Below are 25,289 nucleotides of genomic sequence, written 5' to 3'. Positions count from 1 at the left end.
CCCACATCACAGAATATTGTCTCAAGGCCCCTTGCAGGGAAAGCAGACACCACCACTACCACCTCACCCCAGACACCGGGTCCCAGGAACACCTATCCCTGGCCTGAGTCACAGTGGACGCCCAGGCTCTTCCTAGCACCTCGAGGCTGGGTCAGCCCAGACGCAGTGGCCCACAGCACCCCTGTCCTGGTCTGTGGCCGGGATGTGTGGGGACCCTTTGAGGATCTCAGGCCCAGGTGGGAGTCTGGGTGGGGGTAAGGTAGTGAGGTCCTAGAAATGCAGCTGGGCTGTCCACCCAGCTCTCTCACCACCTCAGAAAGCCAGCCCCTTCCCTGGCCACAGGGTGAAAATGCTGATGGGATGGGAGCTGATGCCAGAGCAGAGGAAGAGCAAGGAAGGGGTCAGCTCAGCGTGAAGCACTGGGCGCGGCGGGCAGAGGTGAGCAACAGGTGAGGGCAGGAGGGTCTGTGCTGTCCCCTTCCTCCTGGCCCCACACTGGGGGGCACACAGGGTAGCCCCCATTGGCCCTTCTCCCCTGGAACTCCCAGCCCTTGGCCGCACGCCGCAAAGGACACCTGGGCTCTTTCTGGCACCCTGAGCCTCTGAAGTGGGCCCTGCCTTCAGCTGCTCCTGACCAGGCTGGGCCTGGCCACCCCCCAGGGCAGGATGGAGAGGGTCTGAGAAGTGGACCCTGCTCAGGATGGGAGGAAGCCCAGGCTCCCATGTCTGCCGGGGACTTGGTACAACCGTGCCTCCAAGGGCGGCACCTGGGGCTTTTCCCCAAAGGAGCAGCCCGTGGACTTGGGGGCTCTGTCCTGCCTCGAGGGGGGCGGGTCACAGTACACCTGTCTCAGCACAAATGCTTCCCCAGGGTCAACATCCCAGACCTTCCCCAGGGCCAGGGGTCTGCCTCCCAGCTGAGCAGACGCCCCCAAGAGCATGGCGAGGAGCGCGCAGTACCTTGATCCCGTCCACTGGGTTATGAATGACGGTGGTTTGAGGCTCCTACAGAAGAAGGAAGCACAGAGGAAGGAAAGTGCAGTGAGAGGAGGAGGCGAGCAGAGGCCCCTGGGCAGGAGCCTGGGAGAGGAGAGGGGAGGGCGGCAGCAGAGCAGGATGGAGGCAGATGGCCAGCAGGGAGCGGAGCGGCTGGACAGGGGTTGGGGCGATGCGGATGGAACGAGCAGACCAGCCCGGGGCCTCGAGGGCACCAGTGACCGGAGGCCAATAGAGAGACTGGGGCTGAGGGCGGGGGTGAGAAGCCGCACACTGGGGTCCCTGCCTCAGGCGCTCTGCCCTCTCCCTTTGCTGCCCAACCTCCTGCCCGTCACGGGCAGGGCACAGGTTTGAAGATGTCATGGAGTGGGGGCGGCACATGGGATGGACGGGTCCGAGATGGGGCTGGCTACAAGGCCGGCGTGTGGGACCCTCCCCTCCTGGGCCAAGGCCACCCCCCGACACCTGCACTCGCTGTGGATGTCCGTTTGGCAAATCTAGCCTCCCCACAGGTAGACCAGGGCTCACTCCCAGTAGCAGGGCCTGAGGCCCGTGGGGACACCAAGTGTACTTTCAGCAAACTCAGGACCTGTGGACCAGCAAACCACAACCTCCTGGGATTGCCTGCTCTGCACGAGACACCATAGGCACACAGCAGCCTGGGCAGGAGGGCCGTGCTACTGGCCACACCCCTGCACCACTGGCTCCGTCCCCTGGACAGGACCCTCCAGATGAAGGCTGGAGCTGGTGGGTCCCTGTGATCTCATGTCTGCCCACCCCTTCCCATCAGGGGAACCCCTGAACCCTCTGGGCAGCCACAGGCCAGCACAGCCATAGAAGCGTGTCTCCCTGTACCCACCTTGGCCCTGTAGGACATGGACTCTGATGGGGAACACCATGGCTGCCACTGCCCTAGACCCCACAGCCACTGCTAGGCTGTCACCAGGGAAAGCCAAGGGGTCTCTGTCTCCCTCCAGATCACTGGATGGGCCCTGAAGCTAAAGCCAGGCTCATCCATTCTCCCTAGGGAGAAACCAAAACCCGCCCCTCCCAGACAGTGCACCCCTGCAGCACCCAGGGGAGGGGCTGGCAGTCTGTCCCCACCCCCAGCCTGAACCACTCCCCCTGCAGAGCCAGCCCTGCTGAGTTCCCGGCCAGCCTCCTGAGAGCAGAGGAACTGAGGTTGGTGCCTGGACCCTGGGTCTCAGTCTCACCGGACCCCTGATGGTTCCCACTGCTGACCACAAGTCAGCAGGGGCCTGTCCACTGCACCCGATGGGTTCCCTGGCACTGCATGAACTGGGGTCTTCCCTCACCCCCACATCCCAGGGCAGAGGGGCTAGTAAGGCTAGGTGTTGTCTGTCAAGAGACAGGCTGGGAGCCAGACCCTGGCTTTACCCCAGGCCTCCTGACAGTGGCCACCACACAGCTGGGGTACAGGAGCAGATGGCCAGGAAGTAGGGAGCAGAGGGGTTCAGTACCAAGGCGGCTGGAGGAAGTGTCCCCTTGGGGCTGGTGGCGGCTGCACTGTTTTTGGTGCTATTCGTCTGGGGCTGCAGAGAGAGGAAGAGAGGCCATTAGGGAGAGAATGAGGGCTCATACCCCTTTCTCAAGACAGGGGAGGCCCAGAGGAGCTCTGGGGACTGGGCCACGCTGCAGGCTGGAGCAGGGGGCCAACCACTGCCCCCTGGGCCGAGCCAGTGCCTCACCTTAACTCCATCTGCTTTCTTGTTGAGTAAACTCTTGGCTGCTGCATTGGAGAAAACAGACATGGTGAGTGAGGGGCCTGGCTCCCACTGCAGCCCACCCCCTTGGCGTGAGGCAACCTTGGGTGCCTGTAAGGAGCCCAGGTCCCCAAGATCGAGTGAGTGGGCCACCCCAAGTCCCAAGGCAGGGTGACTTCTGCCACCTGGGGCCTGCTGGAGACAGAGCAGATTTGTGCCCAGTGCTGAGCAGGGGCACCCTGAGGGTGGCCTGGCCAGGGAGGCCTGAGGACCCTTGTGCCCAGGACAGGGGCTTCCCCCAGCCCTCCCCCATGACCTTGGAGGACAACAAGACTTCTCCTCCCACCTGAGACCGCAGCTTCCAGGCGGGCAGCACGTGGGATCCCCCAAAAGGAGGGCAGGGCACTGCCCTCGCCCCAGATGAGAACACAGGACAGGAAAACAGGCTGGGGTGGTGGGCACCTCCCGGTGATTCTCCATGTTCTTAGGCAGGGATAAGCGGGCTCTAGCTGGCCACCCACATAGGGAGGGACTTGTCCCAAGCCCAGGTGCCTGCCTGCTCTCAGACCCCCAGTCCCCCTCCCTCGGCAGACAGCACTCGGAGCTCTGCCCCCACGGCCAGGCCCCAGGCCATGCCTCTTGGTTCAGAGCACACACACACACACGGGGCAGCCTCACTCTCCTTCCTAGCCCCCCTGGCAGCCCCGGCCTTGGGCCACTTCTTGGCCTTGCTCTGGCGGCACTGACAGGGCCAACACGGGCCTCCGTGCCTATCCACCAAGGACCTTGAGCTCTGAGTCAGGGCAACAGGAGGACACGCCTGGGGGAGGGTCCAAAAGGCCACCTGCACCCCAGGGTCCCAACACCTCTCAGATGCACGGCAGACGGCCCATCTCACCCCAACCTTCCACCCCACCGAAGAGGTCAGGACGGCCCACTCAGCGACTCTGCCTCTCTGCACCAGCTTGAGAGGTGTGACCTGCCACACCCCCACAGGCCCTCAGCCTCCAGCGCCTGCCCCCTCCACAGCAGTTAGTTTTAATTACAGAACTTAAAAAAAAAAAGGAAGAAGTCAGCTTACCTTATGGAAAAGGAAAGGTGAGGAGAGGAAGAGAGGAATGAGGAAGGAAGGAAGAGAGAGAGAAAACAAGATTTGTGGAGGTTCAGGCAGGGAGCTCAAGTCTGCAGCCCGGGATTCAGCGGCTCCTGCCTCGCCCGCCCTGCCCACGCTCACGCCAAGCGGTGCCCCAGGACGGCCGGTGCAGGTTAGAGAAGCAGCCGGGTCAGATGCCAGGGGCAGGGTCCCTTGCCCCGGAAGAAGGTGGCACAGCCCCCACGGCCGGCTCCGAAAGCTCTGGCTAACCAGCCCTGAAGTGGGGGCTGCCTGCTTAGAGAGACCGGGGAGCCCCAGCAGGTCTGCGGGGGGCACTTTGCTGCTGGGGACATCCCCGGAGACTACTGACTCTGGACGGTACATCAGAAAGACAGGCACTAAGACCCAGAGGGATGCAGCCGTTACCCACTCCCCACCAGTAACATCTGCATCACACAGCCTGGGCCAGCCCCAGACCTCCTGGGTGGGGTCAGTTTAATTGTTGGGGGATCCTGATGCTGTTTCAGTTTGAGAACCACTGACCAAGGTCCCCAATAGGGTGGCCAGGCCAATCCCCGGCTGCTGGGGCCCCACCTGCTGATGACCTTTTCCTGTCCAGGTGGCCATCACCGCCCTCTGGGCCTTGTATGGGGACACCAATGACTGTCTCCAGCCAGAGGGCCCTGTGGGGTCATCGGAGAACTGCTACACTGGGGGCAGCTTCAGTCCCCAGGCTTCCTCCCCAATAGCCCCCCAATACCCTTGATTTCCTCCTAGGATTCACAGGGCAAAGTTTAATGAAAAGCCGGACTCCTGGCCCCACTCTTATCTGGTGGGCCTCACCCCATGAGAAGCACCACAGGATCCCAATGAGTGAAGGGACCCCAGGTCTTTTCTTGTCCCCCCAGCCTGGCCGCTCTGCTGTTCATCCTCCCAAGGGAGAGGCCTCACTTGGTGAGGATGGTCTCAGGACCACACCCTGATGCCAGAGCAGCCCTGCTCTGCAGGCCTCTAGGGCCACGGCCCACTTCCACTGGAGGGATACTGGAAAACCTCCCCTGGTGGCAGCCACGACTGCCTCCCTGTAACTCACCACGGAGGAACCGCCCAGCCCGTCAGATGTGGGAACTCCTGAGCCTCCAGGGCCAATAGCCTGACTCCTGAGCAACAGGCCACCCCTGCTGACCTCACCTCTCTGCTCCCTTCCCCACCTCCAGTGCGCAGGGAGGGCGCCACCGCCCCTGAAGTGGGAGTCATGCTGTGGTCACAGAGCCCAGGGACCCTGTCTGTGCTGGCCAACCAGCTGACCAGATGGGCCTGGAGGAAAGAGGTGTCCACCCCATCTTGAAGGCACTTGTCATGAGAGCTGAGCAGATGAGCAACTGACCCCCAGCCCCCAAGTTAAGGTGGGCAGTCTGGGGAGAGTCACCTCCCAGTGCCACACAGCAGTGATCAGTGGCGCTCCCAGCCAGCTCTTCAAAACCAGTGCAGGCCAGTGCCAGTCTGAGAAGTAAAGCTGAGGCCAGCTCAGGGCCCTGGTGGGGGTGGAGTCAGCTGTGCCTTGGGCTTCCCCTTGGGCAGGAAAGGGGGCCCGTGGGTCAGAGCCTGGGTGGAGGCAAGTGGAGACCCTGGGACAGCCCTGGGTCTTAGGAGGGTCCCCTTCAGTCCCTGATTCTGTCAGAACCCACATTCCAGACCATGCTATTCAAGACAGTACCAGTTCCGCTCCCTAAAAGCCATCCCTCTGGGGACACAGACCACACCACGGCCCAGGCTCTGGGAAGCGTGGAGCAGACACCTGTTCTCTGAACTGACTCCCACATGCTCCTCCCTGGGAATCCCCAGACCTCTGTGTCTGGACACACAGCTGTCTCCATCCTGACCACAGCTCCTGTCCGCCACATTTCCTAGAAATTCACATCTCTGGCTGCGATTAACCAGGATCCTGTTGACTCCCATCTACTCTAGCGGTTGAAGGCATAGGGAGTGTCTTCGTGTCTTCTCAAGTCAAATTCATTACTATGCGGCAGGAACTGAGGTGAACCAACTAGGCATCCTAGACCCCTGGGGAGACAAGCAGAGCCCTCTGCCCTACCCCGCCCTGGGTCCTCAGGGCCACGCTGTCGCTGAACCTCAGCAGTTTGGCTGAGTCTCCTCTCGGTGAAGGCCAAGTGGGACCAACCAGGATGCTTTGATGAACTGCAAGAGGTCTACAGACACCCAGTCTTCCGCTGGCCGAGCGCTCTATGTCACCCCAGAGGCCATCATCCACAGAGAAGCAATGTCCCTGGGGCTGAGCCCCTCCCCCACCATGTCTGCTGGGCCCAGCACGTTGGCGGAGGTGGGCTGCCCTAGCAGGGTTGTGCGGGCTCAGCCCACAGGGCCCAGCCGTTACCTCATCCCCTAGCTCGTCACTCACGGACAGCCATGCTGGGCTCCGTCCACATGCATGGACCACCCCAGGACAGAGAGGCCCTGGGCGCCCAGGGCGGAGCCGCACATGCTCGCGGCCTCATGCACTGACGCCCCACATCCACTTGCAGGCAGCGGGCAGTGCAGGCGGGAGCCCCGGGCAGAAAGCGGCTCAGAGGTGCCTGCCTCACTCACCGCCCTTGGTCTTCACCAGGAGCCCCTAGTCTCACCATTCCCTGCCCCTCTGCCCCTCCCTCCCCCCAGGTGCTCCAGAAAGGCCCAGAAAATGAAGCTGACTCAGGATAGCCCCTGAAAGGCCGGCCTGCTGGACCTGTTCACTGGGCTCACAACAGGAGCGTGGACCCTCCCACCCAGGATGGCCCTGCCCTGAGCGCCCCAGGAGGCAGCACTTGGGGTCCTCTGGGTGGGCAGGCTGGCCTTCGCATCCTGCAGGGTCGGGGGAAAGAGCCAGGCTGGACATGTAGGGAAGAAAGGGCCTAGGCCTGGGAGCGGCTGGGCGTCTGCCCTGTCCCCGTGGACACTTGAGGCAGCGGCAGGAAAAGAGGGCTTCTTCTAGCCACACGACCCCATCTGGGGAGCACCTGGTTGGCCCTCAGCTGCAGCTCCACCCCCCTAAGCTCGTGCCACCCTTGGCTTGGGTTGGGGCCATGGGCCCCTTAGGAGGTCTTGGGGTCTAGCCTCATGGGGTCTGGCCAAGGTCACAGTCGGTAACTCCCTGGGGGGTCTGCCCTTCACAGACAGGGGCAGCAGATGGGCAGACTCTGCCGCTCCCCTCATGGGCTGGGGGATGAGGTGAGGGGCCAAGAGGAGGAAGGAAACCAAGAGGAGGCCTTCAGTCATTCTCTAGGAGGCCGAGGGCCACGTCTTGGGGCTCACAGGGCAGACATACGTGGTCAGTACAGACCACTGGCCTCATACGGAGTATGAGTGGCCAGGAGTACAGTGCATGTCCCTGAGGGCAGGTAGGGGCCAAGTTTGGGGTGGATGGGGTGGCGAGTGGGCTCTCGTGGGCCAGAGTCTCTGCCCATGCCCTTCTCCCCAGGGTTCCCATTCGGGATTCAAACCCCCCTAGCAGCAGCCCCAGAAAAGAGGTTTCCTGTCTTTCTAAACAGGCTCTTGACAGACAAGTGGGAAGTGAGTCTCAGAGAGCAAAGGGCTTGGAGCAGAAGTGGAGTGGGGGTCTCCCGACCCCCAGACTCAGGAATCGGGACCGGAGAATTCAGTCAAATGCACGCAGGGTGACAGGGCTCGGAGGTCACCTTGGTTGGCCCCTCCTATAACAGGCGAGGCTGCTGGGACATGGGTGCTGGCTCCCTGCCCAGGGTGGGGGCTCTGTGGGTGTGTGTCCACGGCGGGAGCAGGGGCTCCCGGGGCCTCTGGGGTGGCTCTCAAGGCCCTGCTGGCGGCTGCGTGCAGCGAGGGGAGCTGCATGCCGACAGGCGGGACGTCTACCTTGTTCCACCAGCCCCATGGTGGTGCCGGAGGCCGCGGTGGACATTGTGGCCGGAGCGGTGGTCTGTCTGCCCACTGTTAGCACCGGGTTAGAGACGAGGGGAGGGGCGGACACAGACGAGGGGCGGGCGAGGTGAGGGAAGAGAAGAGACAAAGGAAGCAGAAGAAGATTAGAGTCAAGGTTTAGGTGATGGATGGTTCCAGAACCCCTTTCACAGGAGCGTGAAAACAAGATGGAGACCGATTGACATTGGGAAAAGCATTTGCCTCCTTTCTCCTTGGAAAACCCCAGCGGGGCCTTCCGGGTGCCCGGCTGGGCGTGCGACAGGACACATCCTATTAGTACTGGTGTGACAGCATGCCCCCCGGCCCGGCAGCACAGGACCACAGCAAGGTAACAGGATGGGGCGGGTGCCGATGCAGACGGACAACGAGGACTACCACAGACGCTCCCGCGCCGGCATCGCGGGCGACAGACAAGCCACAGGAGAGCGAGGGGGCGGCAGCCCCGCCTGGGGGACGTTGTCCCCGCCACCTGCCCTGTCCCAAGGCCTCAGGGTCGCCGACAGACCCTCGGAGCGGCTGCACGCCCCCACCCCTGCCCACCCTTCATGCCCAAGTGGGCGGCCGCCAGCCAGCGTGTCCGGAGCCTCCACTCGCCTCCCCTCTCCCAACACAGAACGTGTGCTCAGAGGATTCAGGACAACAACGAGGCCACGGAGGTGCCGACCAACGCCTGGACAGATACACGGAACTGCGGCCCGCCGGCAGGCAGCTCAGACACAGACCCAACACGCAGGGACGGGCCCTCGGGGGCCCCGGCCAGAGCCCAGGCCTCCTCTGAGGCCCAAGGGTCTCAGAGGGAGGAAGGCTGGGCTAGGCCGGGCCAGCAGCAGAGGACGGGACTGTGGGGGCAAAGACGGGGCAGGCGGCTGGTGGCGGGTCACTCCCCAGGCTTCCCACCGCAGGCCTGCTGCTCCTGGAGATGGCTGTTCTCACCTGAGAAATTCCGTGTGGCCAGCATGGTGGTGAGGATCGCACCCTGGAGAGAGATACACGGCTGAGGCCAGGCGGAGACCCCCACCTCCCACAACCTCTGGACCTGGGCTCAAGGGCTCTTAGAGAGGCAAGAGTTCTACATGCCCACCAGCTGCACCCAGACAAGTCACCTCATGCAGAATTAACAGTGACCTGGTGGGCCCTAAACTATCCCCCAAACCAAGTTTCTAAAGTGCTTCAAGACCCCTGGGGGCACTGAGGCTGGGGGTCTGCCTCTCTCCACAGCCCTTCCTCTCCCTGAGAGGTGCGTGCATAGCAGCCAGGGGCCTGGTCAGGCCTGAACACTCGCCCTCAGCACAGAGCAGCCTGTAGGCAGGACGGGCCTGGTGCCCGACGGCCTCCTTGCCCAGGGCCCCCTCCCTCCTGACCCTCTCAGCAGCAGAGCTTGGCTGCTCTCCTGACCAGAAGTGCCCCGGGTCAGAAGCTTCTAAGCTCACTCCCACCCAGATAGCATGGCCGACCACAGGGCATGCCTCCCAGCCCCCTGCCACAAGGGAGCCCTAGGAACACCTCATGGGCAGCGTGGGGGACTGAGGAGGGGCCAGCCGACATCTGGGCACCTCGGGTGTCATTGCCATGGGGGGAACCAAGTCCGCCTGGCACACTGGTCTGGGATGGCACCAACCAGCAGCCTGTCCAGGGCGGCTAGGACCACCGTCAGGCCCGCTGGGACCCCTCTAGCCACCCCGGTGTGGGGCCCTAGTGCGGGGCCCTCGGCGCCCCCAGGTACGTGAGCACGCGAGCGTGGCACGGCCCCCTGGCCACACACTGGGGTCAGCGTCTCACCTTGAGCTTCCTCCGAGCGTTGAATTTTTTCAGGCACTCCACGGTCTCCTGCCTGTGCATCATGGAGGCCACAGTGGAGCGTTGCTGTGGGGAGGGAACGAGGGAGGGCCTTACTGCAAGGAGCCCCGAGAAGCATCAGCTTTGACCCCAAGGTGGGGCTCAAAAGAGGGGAGGTCAGGGAGAGGCTCAGGGCAGCAGCACCCCTGCGGCTCTTGTGCAGCCGGAGGCCACCTGTCCCCACTGCCTGCCTAATCTCCCAGTCCATCACCTCCTATGGCCATCCACTCCGCTTGTCCCCACCACCACCTGGCCCTCACCCTCCTTGCCATTCCATCCCTTCACACGCTAGACGGCGCCTCCTCTTCTCATGGAGCTCCTGTCCTCCCAGGGACTGAGGCCTTTAAATCACCAGCACGTCCCAAGCCACGTAGCCCTCAGGAGACCACAGGACCAACCCACTGGATTCAAGGAGAGGGCCCAAGGTCAACATGCTAGGGGGTGGTCCGGGGCTGGTGCGACTTACGCAGACCCACGGGTGCTTCAGTGCCTCATGTGCCGTGATGCGCTTGGCGGGGTTGATGGTCAACATCTGGTTGATGAGGTTTTTGGCTTCGGGAGTGACCGTGTCCCACTCAGGGGACGGGAACTAGAAAGGAAAACCAGGCACAGGGGAACCTGAAGCCCCCTCCCCAGACAGGACAGAATTCTCCAAAGGGCCCCAACTGAAAACAGGGGTGTCACCCCACACCCTGCCTCTGCCAGCCTGCCTCCCCCAGATGGAGAGGGATTGGGGGTCCTGGCACTCACGTCGTAGGCCCCGGCCTTGATCTGCTGGTACAGCTTGTGCTGGTCCTCGTCCCAGAAGGGTGGGTAGCCCACGAGCAGGATGTACAGGATCACCCCTGGGGAGAGCCAAGAGCCCGGGGCCTCACCCTGCTGCCCACGCCCAGCAGCCCAGCAGCCCAGCGGAGCCCACCAGCACAGCCACACACCAGTCACGTGCTGCCACGAGGTGTCTGGCGGGTGATCCCGGGATGGGAGTCAGATGCCCAGCCCTGGTACTTAACAGCTACAGGACCCTCAGCTAGTTTCTCAGCATTGGCTAGGGTGGGGGTTGCTGCCTAAAGCCAGCAAGTCCCATGAGGACACTGGGGTCCTCAAGCGCCCCCTCCTCTCCATCCCCACAGCCAGCATCAATAAGTGTCCCTCTTTGGAGACCCTCATGTTTGCAGAATGGCATAAACAGCTCCTCTGCCCCCCGACCCTACTTCACAGGGGAGGCCCGAGAACAGCCCCCTCCACTGCACTGACTGTCGGGGAGACACCCCTGGCAAGGAGGCAGCCCTGCCAGGGTGGTCCACACAGCCCCCGCCCCTCCAGTATCCATCCACCATCCGGGCACTTGCTGCCCCTTCTCCAGACTGCTCTGCCGAGTGCAGGGCGGGCAACGGGGTGGCGGGCTTCTCGGCAACAGCCAGGGTTGTGTTAGTAATTCCGGTCTGGGTGGGGAGGGTGCTCCCAGCTGGGGGCAGCCAGGTGTGGGTCTGGTGTGGTGCTTATGGGCGCAGCCCCACCTCGCCCAGCACACCAGCCTCACCGCACGCCCAGATGTCCACCGGCTTGCCGTACGCCTCCTTGCGCAGGACCTCTGGAGACAGGTAGCCCGGCGTGCCAGCGAACCCTAGCACGAGGGGAAAGGGTGGTGTGAAGGACCACAGGGGCGGCCAACACCCCCGCCCTGACCCCGGCCAGCCGGCCGGCCAGGTACTCACCAAACCACGCCTGCTGGTCCCCCTGCACCTCGATGGCCAGGCCAAAGTCCGCCAGCTTCACTGCAGCCCCTTTGCACTTGCTGGCCAGGAGCAGGTTCTCGGGCTGTGGGGAAGGTGAGCAGCCCGAGGGTGTGGGGTTTACACCCAGGGGTGTCACCAGAGAGAGGGGGACAGAATACCCCTTGGCAGACAGGGGTGCACAGGTCCCCTGACCACATGGGTGTCCCCCAGCATGGCTGACACCTTTGGCTTGAGTGCACCCCAGAGCCTGCACCCCACAGTCTCTGTCCCCCACTCACCAGGGGCAGGGACGTGAGCCCTAGAGCTGAGGGAAGCTGGTTCTCAAAGTGCAAGCTTGTGAATTCGGGGCGCTGGGACCAAAACAGCACACCCTAGAGGCCCCAGCAGGCCATGCGGGGCCCAGACCCCCGCTGCCCTCCCCCGACCAAGGCTGGCTGCACAATGCGAGCAGCTGCTGGAAGGTTCAGGCACTTCCTGCAGGATGGAGACTCTCAAAGGGCAAGGAGGAACAACCAAGGGCCCCCGCGGCCTGAGCAGAGTAGGACATCCAAATCCCACCAGCCCTGGGCTGGCTGCTCACAGGAGGGGAGGGTCCCGTGCTGACCTCCCAGCCTCGAGGAGCAGCGCCCTTGCTCATGCCAGAAGAAAGGGTATTCATCCCTGTCCCACTGGGGTGCCGAGGAGGCTGCTGCCCCGTGACCAGGAACACTTGGCCTGAAGGTCTGAGGAGTTCCCTTCGCACTGCGTCCTGCAGGCTAGGCTCCTCCACCCCAGCCTGTCCCACCGGCCTCACCACCTCCCAGAGGGCAGCACTCAGAGCTCAAAGCCGCTGGACTTCCTCATCCCTAGCTGCCCAGGGCTCTCCCGGCCCTCAGCCCCCTCACCAGGCCACCCTCCCAACAGGAAGGTCTGCTGACACCAAGCCACCCCCCTTAGTGCCACCAGGAAAGACAAATGCCGCCAGCCGAACTGAGTTAAGCTGCTGGACACCAGGGACGTGAGGACAAACCGTGGGGCATAGATGAAGCGTGCCAGCCTATGAGGCAGAAACCAGAGCTTCCCCAGGCCCCACACGGCTGGTGGTCGAGGCTCCGTCACTCCAGGTGATACGTGCTGGGGATACTCAGCCCCGTCTGCCCAGCATGGCCGGGAAGCCCCTAAACACCTTGATTTTTCCAGTGTGAGTGGGGCAGGCGGACCCCTACCTCCCCACAAACACCACACCAAGAAGTCTGAAATAGACACAACATTGCAAATCAACTATACTTCAAGTTTAAAAAAAAATTTTTTTTTTAAAGAAATCTGAAATACTATGGGCTAGGGGCTGCAGCTGGGGGCTTGACCCAGCTTCTACAGATCAGATTCCCCCCACCCCAAGGAAATTCTTAGGCTTCCCAGGTGGTGCTAGTGGTAAAGAACCCGCCTACCAGTGAAGGAGACATAAGAGATGTGGGTTCAATCCCTGAGTCAGGAAGATTCCCTGGAGGACAAAATGGCAACCCACTCCAGTATTCTTGCCTGCAGAATCCCATGGACAGGGGAGCCTGGTGGGCTACAGTCCCTGGGGTCACAGAGAGTTGGACACAACTGAAGTGACTTAGAATACCTCTCTGGGAAGAAGGAGCGAAGGGAACCTGGTCCCTGGGAAGAGCTGGGCAAGAAGGCTCCTCCCTGGGAGGAGAGGGAGGGGACCCAGCTGGGTTGCACAGGGATGTTCCCACCCCCAGGCTCCACCCTGGCTCCCTCACAGCCACCAAGATGGCACCAAGCCCCTCTGCTCGCTCCACCCTCCACATCTTGGCTGAGAGGAGACCCACCACAGTACTGCTTCTGGAGGTCTGTCTCAGCCAAGATGACAGAGACCTCTCTAGAGGAGGAGGGACAGCCTGCTTCCCCTGACACCTGGTGGGAGAGAGGAGACCAGCTGGCCCTAACCCCTTTTTCTTTTTCTCAGCAAGGATTCTGTGTGCCCTCAGGCCACACCTGGGCTGGGGAGAGCATCCATCTGCACTTCGGAGCTTTGGGCTCCAGGTTTGTTACGCATCATGAGGTCCAGGATGAAGGAGGGATGCGTGTCCTCTTCCCTGCAGCCCCTCCTCCCAGAGGCTCCTGAGTGAGGCCCATGCAGACAAGACACAGAGACAGGGGGGCACCCACAGGACAGGCAGTCAAGGGGGGAGCCTGGGCAGACCCATGAGAGGACAGGGGACCACACAGCACATGCAGAATGGGAGCGGGGACACATGAGGGCACAGGGAGCGTCCCAGGCCTGCTCCTGGTGGGACATCCCCCCAAGAGCAGCTCCACAGCATCAGCTCACACACACACACACACCCCTCTGGGTAGCCCCAGAAAGAGGTCACTCCATTCAGCCCTAGCACCCAAGAGAAGGTTGGTCTCAAACACCATCAGCAGGGATGCAGGCCCGGAGTCCCCCCACCCCATGCAAAACCAACAAGAGAAGAAACTGACCCAAACTCAGACTTGGAGAAAGCTGAGTCAAAGAAAGGAGGAGAGATTGAGAGGAGGAGGAAGGGGGAGGCCGAAGGGCAGGAAGGAGGAAGCGGGAGGTGGGAAGGTTGCAGCCCCTCCTGAGGGCCCCTCCCACCACACGGAAGCCTGTGGGTGACAACCTTTGTTTTAAATGATTTGCAGTTTGCCCAGAGCTGAGCCAAGGGCCACAGAGACGAGTAGAAAGGACTGAAGTTTGAAGAGACCAAACTGGCCCCTCACCTCCTGCTCCCAAGGCATGAGCCCCACCTGCGGGTACATTCTCTGTGTCCCTCCTGCCAGGCCCGAATCTCAACTGGAGCCCAGAAAGCGAGACCCCACGTGGACATGTGCTACTAGGCTGCTTCTTGACAACTGTCCCCTCTCAGCCCTGAAGCCTAGAGGCATTGGGAGGGATGTGTACAGACAGATGCATGCATGCACACACACACACACACACACACACATGCACACACAAACACACAGTCTCACACACATGCATATGTACACATGCTCACACATACACACGCCCATGTGTGCACACAGACCCACATTCTCACAAGCACGCACCTTCAAACACAAACACATGCACACACATGCTCATATGTGCCAATGCACATGTGCACACGTGCACACATGTTCTCACGGGCACACACCTTCACGCAAAAACACACGGGAACACATATGCAAACATCCCCTGCACACATGTCTTCTGGTGCACTGCCCTACCCCCGAGCCTCCCCTTAAACACGACATGCAGTTACAGACGACAGACACCTGGCACAGAGTGGGGGGGGAACTCACCTTGAGGTCCCTGTGGACGACCCCCATTTGGTGGCAGTGGAGAACCGCCTCCAGGATCTGCTGGATGCAGTGACTGCAGCAAACAGCAGGCGCATTAGTGCGGATGGCCCCTGAGGATTGGGCGGGGTGCAGGAGAAGGGTGCTGTGTGGGAGTGGTGGGGTCTCCAGCCCAGTGGGGGCCCAGGGGAAGCAAGGAATCAAGGTGCTGCCTGCCACATGGGAGACGAGACGCTGGCTAGGAGGGGTTCTCTAGGGCTCCCTCTTCACCCTCAAAGATCAACACAAGGCATGCCCTCCCCTCTAACCAGGCCCACAGAGGAAAGATGCCTGAGCCCACTGCACTCCACCCCAGGCTCATGCTGGCCATGCCTGGCCCTGAGCTGGGTGCCCTTGGGGAGGTAGGCCAGGGCTGAATCTACACTCTGCAAGGCAGGCTGGAGACCCAGACAACAGGAGGGGCGGGTAGAGGTGAAAGGGCAAGGGAGAGAGGACAGGCCAGTGCCACGGTGCGGGGGTGATGCCCTGGGCACCAGTGCCCCTCTCTGTTCTGAGGCTGTCCTAACACTGCAGTCACCAGGACATGTGTGTGAGAGCAGGTGTCATTTCATTAAAATAAACTTCACGTCCACGCTGGCTGCTGGCTGCCGTGCTAGACAGCTCAGCTCCATAGCAGCACTGGGGTCACTGGGGGCAGCCTGGCACTATCCAGGGCCCCGAGCCAGGGGCTTCCTTCCAAATTAGGGAGAAGTCCCAAGCCTTCTGAGGCATCACTGGTTGGAGAGAAAGGTCCAGGCTCTCCCCAGGCATCTCCCACACCTGGGCTTCAGCAATGGCCCTAGACATCAGACCCAGGTGCCTCCAGACCGAGATGCCTCAGCCCCAGTGACCTGCACCTGCCTCCTCTAGGTGGTTGGGAAGTGTCCAGCTGCCCCCAGAGGCAGGCACAGCCCCCTGGAGTTCCACAGCACCCCCGGAGCATTACCAGCCACCAGAGACAGGCATGCCACAGGCTGCCATAGCCCATCCCTGGGGTCTTGGCCCCAGCCCCTCTGGTGGGGGTGAAGGAGGCACAGGCGAGACTGCCCCTGCCGCAGCTAGACCGGGGAGGTGACTGAAGGTCAGCTGCAGGGAAGGACTTTGTTTTCCTAACAGCAAACTCAAGAGAAGGGACAAGAAACCAGGAGAAGGGATAAGAAACCAGGAGAAGGGATAAGAAACCAGCCCATGTTCTCAAACAGCTCTGACGACACAGAAAAGTAACCTGAGTGTCCACCCTGAGGAAACCCAGACCTCAGAGTCCTAGTGATGACGGATTGCCTGAGGTTTATGGGGTCAGAAGGAGCTGGGCCCAAACCTGTGGGTAACAGTCCCCCAGCAGCACCCCCCTCAGATGCCTCTAAGGGCTGGAAACCCCACCCCTGCCCCAAGCCCTGAGCTCTCCTGTCCCACCTGCTCCCAGGGCCTCCCCCGCTGCTTCTGTTCCTCCCACCACGCCCTCATCTGCCAGCCTTGGTCTTTTGTGGTCATCCACCCTCATCCCTGTATCCCCAGCTCCACATCCAGCCACTACCAGCCCTCCCAAGACTGTTGACATGGGCTCAGCCCCTCCAGGCTGCTCCTCAGGGCAAGTTCATCCAGGGGCCTCTTTCCTCGTGGGCAGAGCTCAGCCGTGAGGTCTGGGGAGCTCCTCTGAGGTCAGGACAGGCCACTAGGTGGAGGCAGAGGCCAGAGGAAGCCCCAGCGTTTGCAGTTGAGGCCACTGAGCTGGGGGCCCCAGGGCAGGGGGCGCTGGCTTTCCCAGTTTCTGGGAATCTGAGCCCTGGGGAGCCGTGCTGCGGCATCACTGCATCCTCCTGGAGCTCAGCCCTGAGTCCCTGGACCACCTGCTCACTGCAGCACCCCACCCCACCCAGGGTTCAGGGACCTTCAGGTCGACCAGGCCCTGCCTGTGCTGCTGTGGCCAGACCCTGGTTCTGCCCCTGGGGGTGTCCACCTGAGCTGTGTTCCCTGCCATCCATGTGGAACCCCAAGCCTTCCTCCACACCATCAGCAGTCCTCACAGCCACAGGCTGGAGTCCCCTGGGCCACTGGCTACTCCCCCAAAGCCCGGATTGACCTGGCTCCAACCTCAGGCCTGCTGAGACCCCTGCAAGTCTTGATGTTAGCTTTGGGTCAATCCCATCTTCTTCCTTCACCCTCGTGACCTTGCCTCCGCTCTCAACCTCAGGACCCTCTCTAGACCTTCTTCCGTGTGCAGCGAGCTCGGGGCTCCCACGTCGTCCCCCCTGCAGTCAGGTGGCGGCCCTGCGCTCTGGGTGGAGTGCATCTCGGCACTGGACTGTGGCCTCCGTGACTGCAGAGGCATGTTAGTTCTCTCCTCTCATTGTGTCCTCGGCCTTGCAGGAAGGTTTCTTGGACCCGGGAGGCACCTGCCGCAGCACCAACTGATACATCGGCTCAGATGTGGGTGGGCGGTGCCCTCTGTCCTCCTCCATGTCCCCTCCTGAGGATTCAGGGCTCCAAACTCGTGCCAGGATGGGGTGACTACACCTGCTGAGCCAGCACCGGTCTGCATCTCTTCCCCGGACACCCCGGGATTCAGCCCGGCCGCTGAAATCAAGCCCTACAGTTCTGACACAGCCCTGTCCGAACATCTCGCGAGCCCCACCCCAGAGAAAACTGTGTGGGTATGCCCCTTCTCACAGCCCACAGGGCAGCGCCAGCCTGTCTCCCAAGCCTTTTCTTCACCATCTCTGGGACCGACGGGCAAGTGGCCTCCACAGCCAGCAGGTAGACAGGACTCTCATGCACTTGGAGAGCAGCCCATTCTGGGCAGCCCACCACCTTCCAGGGGCCCCTGGAGACCGCTCCTGGCGCCCTTCTCAGCCTGCTCCCACCCTGGCCTCCAGTCTGAGACCAGGGCCTTGGGGAACATGAGACTGGCCTGTCAAGAGGTCCCTTCTGCCTTGCATTTACATTATACCGTCTTCCTCATGAGGACTCCTTTCAAACGGAACAGTTTAGAAAGTCACTTTGTGGTCAGAATTGCTCCCCAGCGTCATTCCAGATGCTGGCCGGTCCTGGACATTATTCTCCTCGTCCCAGGCTCTGCTGTTACCTGGGATATAATCGTTCCCTCCCTTCCTCTTCCTCCTCCTCCCTCTCCCTCTCTCCACCCCCTCCTCCCCCAGGGTCAGCCAGCATTCTTACACACACACACCCCAAGCACCTCTCACGAGCCATACTGTTTTCAGGGTTTTTTAAAAATGGATTTGAACTTTGCTTTCCCAGGTTTGAAAAAAAGACCCCTTATTTTCTCCACAAACTCCAAAATAAAGATTCTGCTTTTTCTTCAAAGGAATCTCCAGCCTTCTTGGTTAGAAAAGCATTCCGAAAAGCAACTCCTGCCTTGCGTCCTCTTCCTCTAGAGATGTGACACTTCAGGAATTCATCAGATGCTCAGCTCTGAGCAGCACAGCCCCAGACAAGGCCCTGGAAGGGGGTGGGTGCACTAGGTGGGGGCCAGACTGCATCGTGGTTAAGGAGGTGCCCACCACCCTGGCCAGGTGACCAGGGCTCCAGTTTCAACACAGCCCAGATCCCTTTCAGAGGAAGTCCCCAGGGGAAACACCCTCCCAGAGTGGGAGAAAGCCTTTACCCCCCCTTTCTGCCAGAGCTCCTGGTGATGCCCGTGGGTGACCCACCCACATGGGCATCATCCACATCACTCTCTCAGACCCTCCTGCCTATAAGCTAAGCACCAATACAGAGGTCAGACACACAGTTCCAGGGGCCAGGATTCCCGGCGAAAATGACAGCCAGGCATACGGGTTTAATGATTGGGGCTGGCTGGGAGGGATTCCCCAAGAGTGGCTGCCTCTCACCCTCTTCCTCATAGTCTGGCTACCAGCAAGGTGGAGCCTAGGAAACTGAGCATTTGTTGGTGGTGGGGGGGACCCAAACTCCAGAGAACCCTCCACAACAGAGGCCCAGGGAGGAAGATCCAGATCCCTGTCACCTGGACAGGCAGGAGGGAGCCACAGAATTGGAGGGGTGGGGAGGGGCGGAAGGCGGGGCACTGGAGTAGATGAGGCCAGGAGGTGAGAGTGGGCAAGGGTGGAGATCCAAGGACAAGGTGTTGGGGGGTTGGGGGATGTAGAGTGCGGGGGTAGAGGTGGGCACAGGGGCCTCCCAGCCAAAAGCAAGGCTCCACTGTGGGTCACATCCCCTCTCCAGCAAGACCATCCCCAACAGAGTGCAGGAAGGTGCCAGGCCCCAGGCCATGCTCTGTGGTGGCACTGAGGACCAAGGAGCCCTGGTAGGATGCTCCAGGAGGGGAAAAAGAGAACAGCTAAGGTAAGCCCTCCTGCACCCCTGAGGCAACCGGGGGGCACCGGAGGCAGAACCAGAAGGCAGCCCTCCTCGTCTGGGTTCTGCCCCAAGCCGTTCCCAGGCTGTCATGAAAAGTGAACGCCCTTCTTCAAGGAGCCTCAGGAAAGCAGCCACTGCCCTTGTAGCCTCGGGAGCCAGAGCCCTGACCAGCCCCCCAACTCCACCACAGACCCCAACACCCCACCCAGCACCCGCCCGGCCCCTGGCCTCCTGCTGCCCAGGTGGGGGCCTGGGTGACACCCACTCCCACCCTCTCACGGGGGCTCAGGCTGTCACTGACAGGCAAGGTTGTCTGGGGGTGCAGAAGCCAGCCACAAATAGCCCCTGGTTAAATAATGTTGATTAGAAAGGGGCACATATTCATTAGAGTAAGTCCCAGCAGCCTCGCTGTAGACAGCACGTCTGAAAATGTCAGTCCTTTTCACCTCCCCGTGAGGGCTGAGAAAGTCCCTTCACCCCCCCACCTCAGGCCCTGGCTTCCTGCTCACTGCCCTCCAGGGAGCCCAGGAAGGAGAGCCAGTGGGCACCTTGCCCACCAGCCCAGGCCCCCATGGTCTTCCCTTTCTGCCTCCAACGTAACCCTGGGAGGATGTCACAGAAAGGGTTTCCTGGTCTGTCTTGGGCAAAAGCATTTGGAAACTGAGTCTTCAAGGGGAAGGCCTTAGTCAGACGTCCTAGAGGGGCAAGAGGAGGCCCACCACCACTCTCTGTCCACTCTCCCCCCACCAGCCACCCCAGGAGAGCCCCTCTGTGGGCCAGTTCCCACCCTGGGGCAGGCTTGGGCCCTCCTTGACTTGGGACACACGAGCTGCCCACCCCCACCCTGGCCCTAGGACCTCCCCAGAGGGCTCCGAGCAGGGCTTTCGCCCAGCTGACCATCTCCCTGGACCATGTCAGGGACAAAGTGCACGAGAGAAGATGGGGCCGGAGGAGGAGGAGCAAGGCATAGGAGGGAGGCCCGGGCAGGAGAAGAGGGGCAGGGAGCGTGCGAGGGCTCTACACCCACCTGGCGTCTGCCTCGCTGTAGTACTCTCTCGCCACGATGTCCTCAAAGAGCTCCCCACCAGTGACCCTGTGAGAAGAGCAGGGAGCCCCTCCGTCACCATCACCACCTCCACCCCCACCACCGCCACCTCCACCCCGTGCTCACCATCACCACCTCCACCCCCACCACCGCCACCTCCACCCCGTGCTCACCATCACCACCCCCACCTCCACCGCCCTCACCTCCAAACCCCCAGCACCACTGGCACCTCCATCTCCAGAGTTACCCAGGACTGACACTCCCCTCTCCGTGACACCGGTCTCTTAAGCTCAGAAAACTGAGCTTCAATGAGCTCAGTGACTTTCTCAGAGTGGGCAGCCCAGCAGGAGTCTGTTCTAGGCCTCTTCACTGTTACTCAGGCTTTGTGACTAATTCCAGGCCTGAGAAAAACTGGCTGGCCCTCCTGGAACCCCCCAAGGCCAGCGATGCGGCCCTCGCACAGGCGGAGGGGCCAGAAGAGGTAGTGCCTGGATGTGGCCTCCCGGTGGGTGAGGTCATGAGGCGCTCAAAGTCCTGTCTCCAGAAAGAGTAGGACCTCCATCCACACACTCTCTTGCCGGTTGTCCCCTGCCCAGGGAGCAGCCTTCAGGTCCTAAGGTCAGGATGGACTCCCCTGCCCAGACCAGAAGCCACTGCCTGGAGGGCCTCAGGGAACCCAGCAGGGATTCCAGCTACTCAGGATCCTCTGGCTGAGAATGTGGGTGTGGAGAGCAAGGCGAAAAGCAGTGGCCAATGTTGGATGCACAAGGGAGCAGGAAAGCTCAATCCCTGGGTCTGTCCGAGCCCCTCATCCCACTTGGCCAGCTCCAAGTCCACCAGAAGGTCCATCTAGAGCTTTCCTACCCCTGCAAGGTCTAGAGTCTCCCTCCCGTGTCCTGTGGGGACACCAAAGGACACTCCCTCTGCAAACACACCCTCCTCCACACCCCCTCCAGCTGTGCTGGCCCCACATGCTGGGATCTCCCCACTTGCATCTCAGTTCCCATTCGTTCTTGGGAGTTGGGGCTTGGGTTGGCCTTGTTCTATGCCCAGCACTCAGGGCCAGGCTGGTCCACGGTGACCACAGGTGTGGGCACTGCTGAACAGCGGCCCAGGCATGGGCAGGCTCTCGCTTAGAGAAACACAAAACTGAGGATGCAGTGAGTGCTAGGATGACCCTGCTGGAGGCTAGACGCTGGCCCTCAAATCCTGTTGGAAGCCAACTACCCCAGTAGTGAGGAATTTTTAGCCTGAGTAACAGACCCATTGGAGGAGACTAAAGCTCAGACCCTGATGATGGAAAGATTGAAGGCAAAAGGAGAAGGGGACGGCAGAGATGAGATGGTTAGGTAGCAGCATCTACTCAACAGACATGTATTTGAGCAAACTATGGGAGACAGTGGAGGACAGAGGAGGGTGGCGTGCTGCAGTTCATGGGGTTGCAAAGAGTCGGACACGACTAAGTGACTGAACAACAACAAGGCTCAGAGCAGGTGACTGTCCAAGGGAGCAGAGCCTCATTTGTCTGTGTGTGCTTGTGTATCCCTGTGTACATGTATGTGTGTGGAGCAGGAGAATGGAGTACTAGGTCCAGCCCAGAAGAATAGGACTCGTTGTTTTTTTCTGCACCCACAATTCACAGGTCAGGATCTGCAGGCCCTGAGTCCAAGCACAGGACAGAGAGGAAAAGGCCACAGGTGCTGACTGGGGTTGCAACAGGGGCACAGGGAGCCCCCCAGCCCAGCAGGTCCTGCCCTGAGCCGGGGACAAGACCTCTGGGTCCTCACATCCACATGAGGCTCCAGCTGTGCTGACGGGCATCAGGGGCCTTGTAGTCCAGGGTTGCAGGGCGGGGAGTTGGTTGGGGGGGCACGGGGCTGCCATCTCAAGCTAGCCAGGAAGGGCATGGTCTGGAAACCAGCAATCTCCCTTTCCTCAGATCCTAGCCACTGAGCATGGCCAATTCTGGGCTGCAGCCACAGCCTCCGGGGGAGCCACTTCCTCTGTCCCCAGGCCTGGTCCCCAAGGCCACGCGACATTCTGAGGCATGGAGAGTGGGGAAATCTGTCAATCACCGAATCCACAGAACCCCCTAAGTCACCTAGGTCCAGGGGCCTCCTGAAGGTGATGCCAACTCAGGCCAGACACTTCTCCCCAGTTCTGGGGCCACAGAGTCCCAGAGGGTCCACAGTGCGGCACAGGAAGGCTGCGTGGGGCTGGGGGTGGGGATGGCAGGGCCTGGCAGCATCTCCATGCCTCCACTCCTCCCCTCTTCCTCCACAGCCCCCCACTCTGTGCAGGCCCTCCTGCCCCTATAAAACAACTGCCTGAGGCCTAGCGGTGTCCTGGATGCCCCAGAGAGGCAGCTTCAACAGGCCTGAGGGCCACAGTGGTTTGTGGGGAGGATGTGCAAAGCCCAGGGCCTTCCTCCTCCCACCTGCTCCAAACACACCCACCAGTTTCCTCTCACCAGCCCCTCTCAGAGCCTTTCCCACACCTGCCTGTTGCTTGAGCCAGGAGAGTCAAGGCGCTCCCACACTCGTGCATGCACTTGCATGGGTGTGCATACATGTACACACACGCGCACCTGCACACACATCATTCTCTCCCCTTTGTCTGCTCCTGAATCCCACACACTATCCTGTCTGCCACCAGGGGCCTGGACATGGCCACCCTCCAGCCCGGGGCCTCTTTATTTCCTGGAAAAAAGCTGGTGGAGCTTTGGGGTCTAGGGACCCATGGGGGTGACAGCAAAGGGTCCATGAAACAGAACCTTCAGGGCACAGCCTTGGCCCAGCACAGGCAGTTCTATCACAGGTCAGCCTGGGCACCTGGCTGGTGTCTCGAAGTGGTGTCCTATGGGACACGGGGGGCTGTGGGGGACAGTTCCAGCATCTCCTGACCAGAGGACCCCAAGTAGGCCAGAGGTTCATTCCTCAGGCCTCCACACCCCATGGCCGAGGCATCTGTCATCTGAGGGAGGAGGTCCCTTTGGAGACACATCTTGTCCCCATGGCCAGGGCCCCCGGGCTGGGCTTCCCAGAGGCCACACGGAGCCACCCCAAACTACAGCCTCTGGCCACCGCAGGGTCCCAGTCACACTGACTCAGGACAGCTGAACAGAGCCCCGCCCAGCTGGAGCTGTAGGGGAGTGAGGTGATGAGATCACTGCTTCTAAGTCCAGCAGGAAGTGAGAGGAGGCAGGGGCCCCAGACGCTCTCACTCACACACGTGTGCACATATACACCCATGTACACACTGAACGGATCACACATCCATCATCTACATCCACCCCCACAAATCACACATGCAAATGTGCACACACGTGCATGTATGATTTGTAAGAGTAGATATATATGCACACACCCCCCACAGATCATACGCATGTACACACACATGCACTGCACACACACACACAAGCCACATGCATGTGCACACATGCACCCGTGGACATGCATGCAAACAGGTACATTCCCCCACAAATCATTTACACATTCACACTTTAGGCAATCATACACACACACTTACATGCTGACGCCAACATACACCCATGCACACATGTATATGTTCACACCCATGTCCACACTAACTCACACACACATTCACATACATACACATGCACCCACACCACAAATCACACGTGTACATGTGTTTATACAATCACACACACATGCACACACTGAAACCCACTCATGCACATGCCCCCACAAATCACACCCACAGATGCCTGCTCATCAACATATATGAATGCACACACACAATCACAAACATACAGGCAGTCTTATGCACCCAAGCATACACTCATGCCAGCCCGTGGGCCCCAGTGCAGCAGTGATGAGAACACCAAGGAAGGTAACAGAAGACCGAGGGCCAGACCATTCCACCGGGATCCTTCCCTCCCTCCTTCCCCTGCCTTGGCCTCCAGCACACCCTGTTATGGGTAGTCGGGAAGGGACCCAGCTGGGCAATCCCATCCCTGGGGGATTCCATACACTAATGCAAAGCCAACAAACCAACGAGGTAAGCTGGTGGGTAAGGTGACCCAGGAGTCAGGGGGCTGTCTGCCAGGGCTACGAGGGGCCCAGCCCAGGCCCAATGCTGGCAGCAGACGAGAGCCCATGTCCCTGGGCTCCGGCACTTACAGATCGAAGACCAGGTAGTGGAAACCCTCCTCGGAGATGCTGTCATGGAGGCGCACTGTGGGAACAGGAGAGGCCATGAGCAGGGGCAACAGCCCGGGGCCCACCCACGCTGCCCAGACACTCACAGGCCCACAGCCAGCAGCACAAACCCTCCAAGGAGGGCGCACCATGCCAAAGGCCTGTGGCTTCCCACAGTTTGGGCTGGGGAGGGCCCAGGTGGGCACTGCAGGCAGAGTCTGAGGGGTAAGTCATGGGCCCTTCAGGCCAACTGGCCCCAAGCCAGCATCCAAGGGCCTCGAAGGTCTGGTCTTTCCTTTCTTTTCCTTTCCTTTGCAGGAGGGAGACCCAGTCCCCTCTCAGTCCCTGTCCAGTTCCCCTGCTCCCAAATGCACCAGAGAATCCCAGGAGGGGGTGGTGTGGGGACGAAGGCCCACACCACCAGGACTGGAAAGGAGCCGCTGAGGGACTTCATGGGAGAGGAGGGTGGAGGGCTCCACTGCCAACCCGTCAGGACAGGCTGAGGTGGCAGGGACCCCCGGGGGAGGACCACCTGCCTGGGGCCCAGTATGGCATCACTGCTGAAGCATCAGACCCTGATTTCCCACTCCAGATCCTGCAGGGTCAGCAGGATGGCGCCACGGCCACACACGCCCTCTCTGCTTCAGTTTGTTTTCTCCATCTTCTGAGCCTGAACAAGGCCTGGCCAGAGCTGTGCTGGTTAGGAGTTGACGAGTGAATGAATGAGGGAATGAATGAGTGAGGGAACAGCGAGGAAGATTTCAGCACACAGAACACAACTCCAAGGCCTCCTTTTCCCTGAGCTGGAGATATGCCCGGCACTAAATGGCAGGTATTTCTAGGGAATTCTGGACACTTCCTGCCAGGTGATAGGTCCTGCCTTCTGCATCAGAAACCTACAGTGCGCCCATCAGTAGCCATCCCAGTTATCCTGAGAGGCCACAGATGCAGCAGCTGGTGCACAGAGAGGGGAGCGACTGGCTGAAGGCCACACAGCTCACCACGCTGGGCAGCGGTGTGGACAGAGCTTCCGCTTGGCCCCTCTGCTCCCTGAGCTCCCGGCAGCCTTGCTCTCCGCCACGA

The 25,289-nt window shown here is 61.0% G+C and overlaps 1 protein-coding gene across 13 annotated transcripts in view; it reads right to left on the bottom strand.

The window, feature by feature from the left end:
* CAMK2B (calcium/calmodulin dependent protein kinase II beta) overlaps window positions 1-25,289 on the bottom strand; it is an 89,084-nt gene that overhangs the window by 9,666 nt on the left and 54,129 nt on the right. For 4 of the 13 annotated variants that reach the window (XM_040259844.1, XM_040259838.1, XM_040259837.1 and 1 more), the window contains exons 4-16: window positions 24,189-24,243; window positions 20,029-20,094; window positions 14,631-14,703; window positions 11,316-11,418; window positions 11,141-11,224; window positions 10,351-10,445; window positions 10,067-10,189; window positions 9,544-9,627; window positions 8,698-8,740; window positions 7,699-7,773; window positions 2,706-2,743; window positions 2,478-2,549; window positions 961-1,005 (exon numbers count right to left, since the gene is read on the bottom strand). In XM_040259844.1, the coding sequence (XP_040115778.1) occupies window positions 961-1,005; window positions 2,478-2,549; window positions 2,706-2,743; window positions 7,699-7,773; window positions 8,698-8,740; window positions 9,544-9,627; window positions 10,067-10,189; window positions 10,351-10,445; window positions 11,141-11,224; window positions 11,316-11,418; window positions 14,631-14,703; window positions 20,029-20,094; window positions 24,189-24,243 (956 nt within the window). Of the gene's footprint in view, window positions 1-960; window positions 1,006-2,477; window positions 2,550-2,705; window positions 2,747-7,698; window positions 7,774-8,697; window positions 8,741-9,543; window positions 9,628-10,066; window positions 10,190-10,350; window positions 10,446-11,140; window positions 11,225-11,315; window positions 11,419-14,630; window positions 14,704-20,028; window positions 20,095-24,188; window positions 24,244-25,289 lie in introns of all 13 variants that reach the window. The other 9 variants (XM_040259839.1, XM_040259847.1, XM_040259846.1 and 6 more) reach the window with 4 other exon arrangements.

The sequence above is a fragment of the Oryx dammah genome, unplaced genomic scaffold (genome assembly GCF_014754425.2).
Source record: "Oryx dammah isolate SB20612 unplaced genomic scaffold, SCBI_Odam_1.1 HiC_scaffold_18, whole genome shotgun sequence".
NCBI lineage: Eukaryota > Metazoa > Chordata > Mammalia > Artiodactyla > Bovidae > Oryx > Oryx dammah.
The sequence above is the reverse complement of the archived record's forward strand: the minus strand, read 5'-3'. Positions and strand labels throughout refer to the sequence as shown.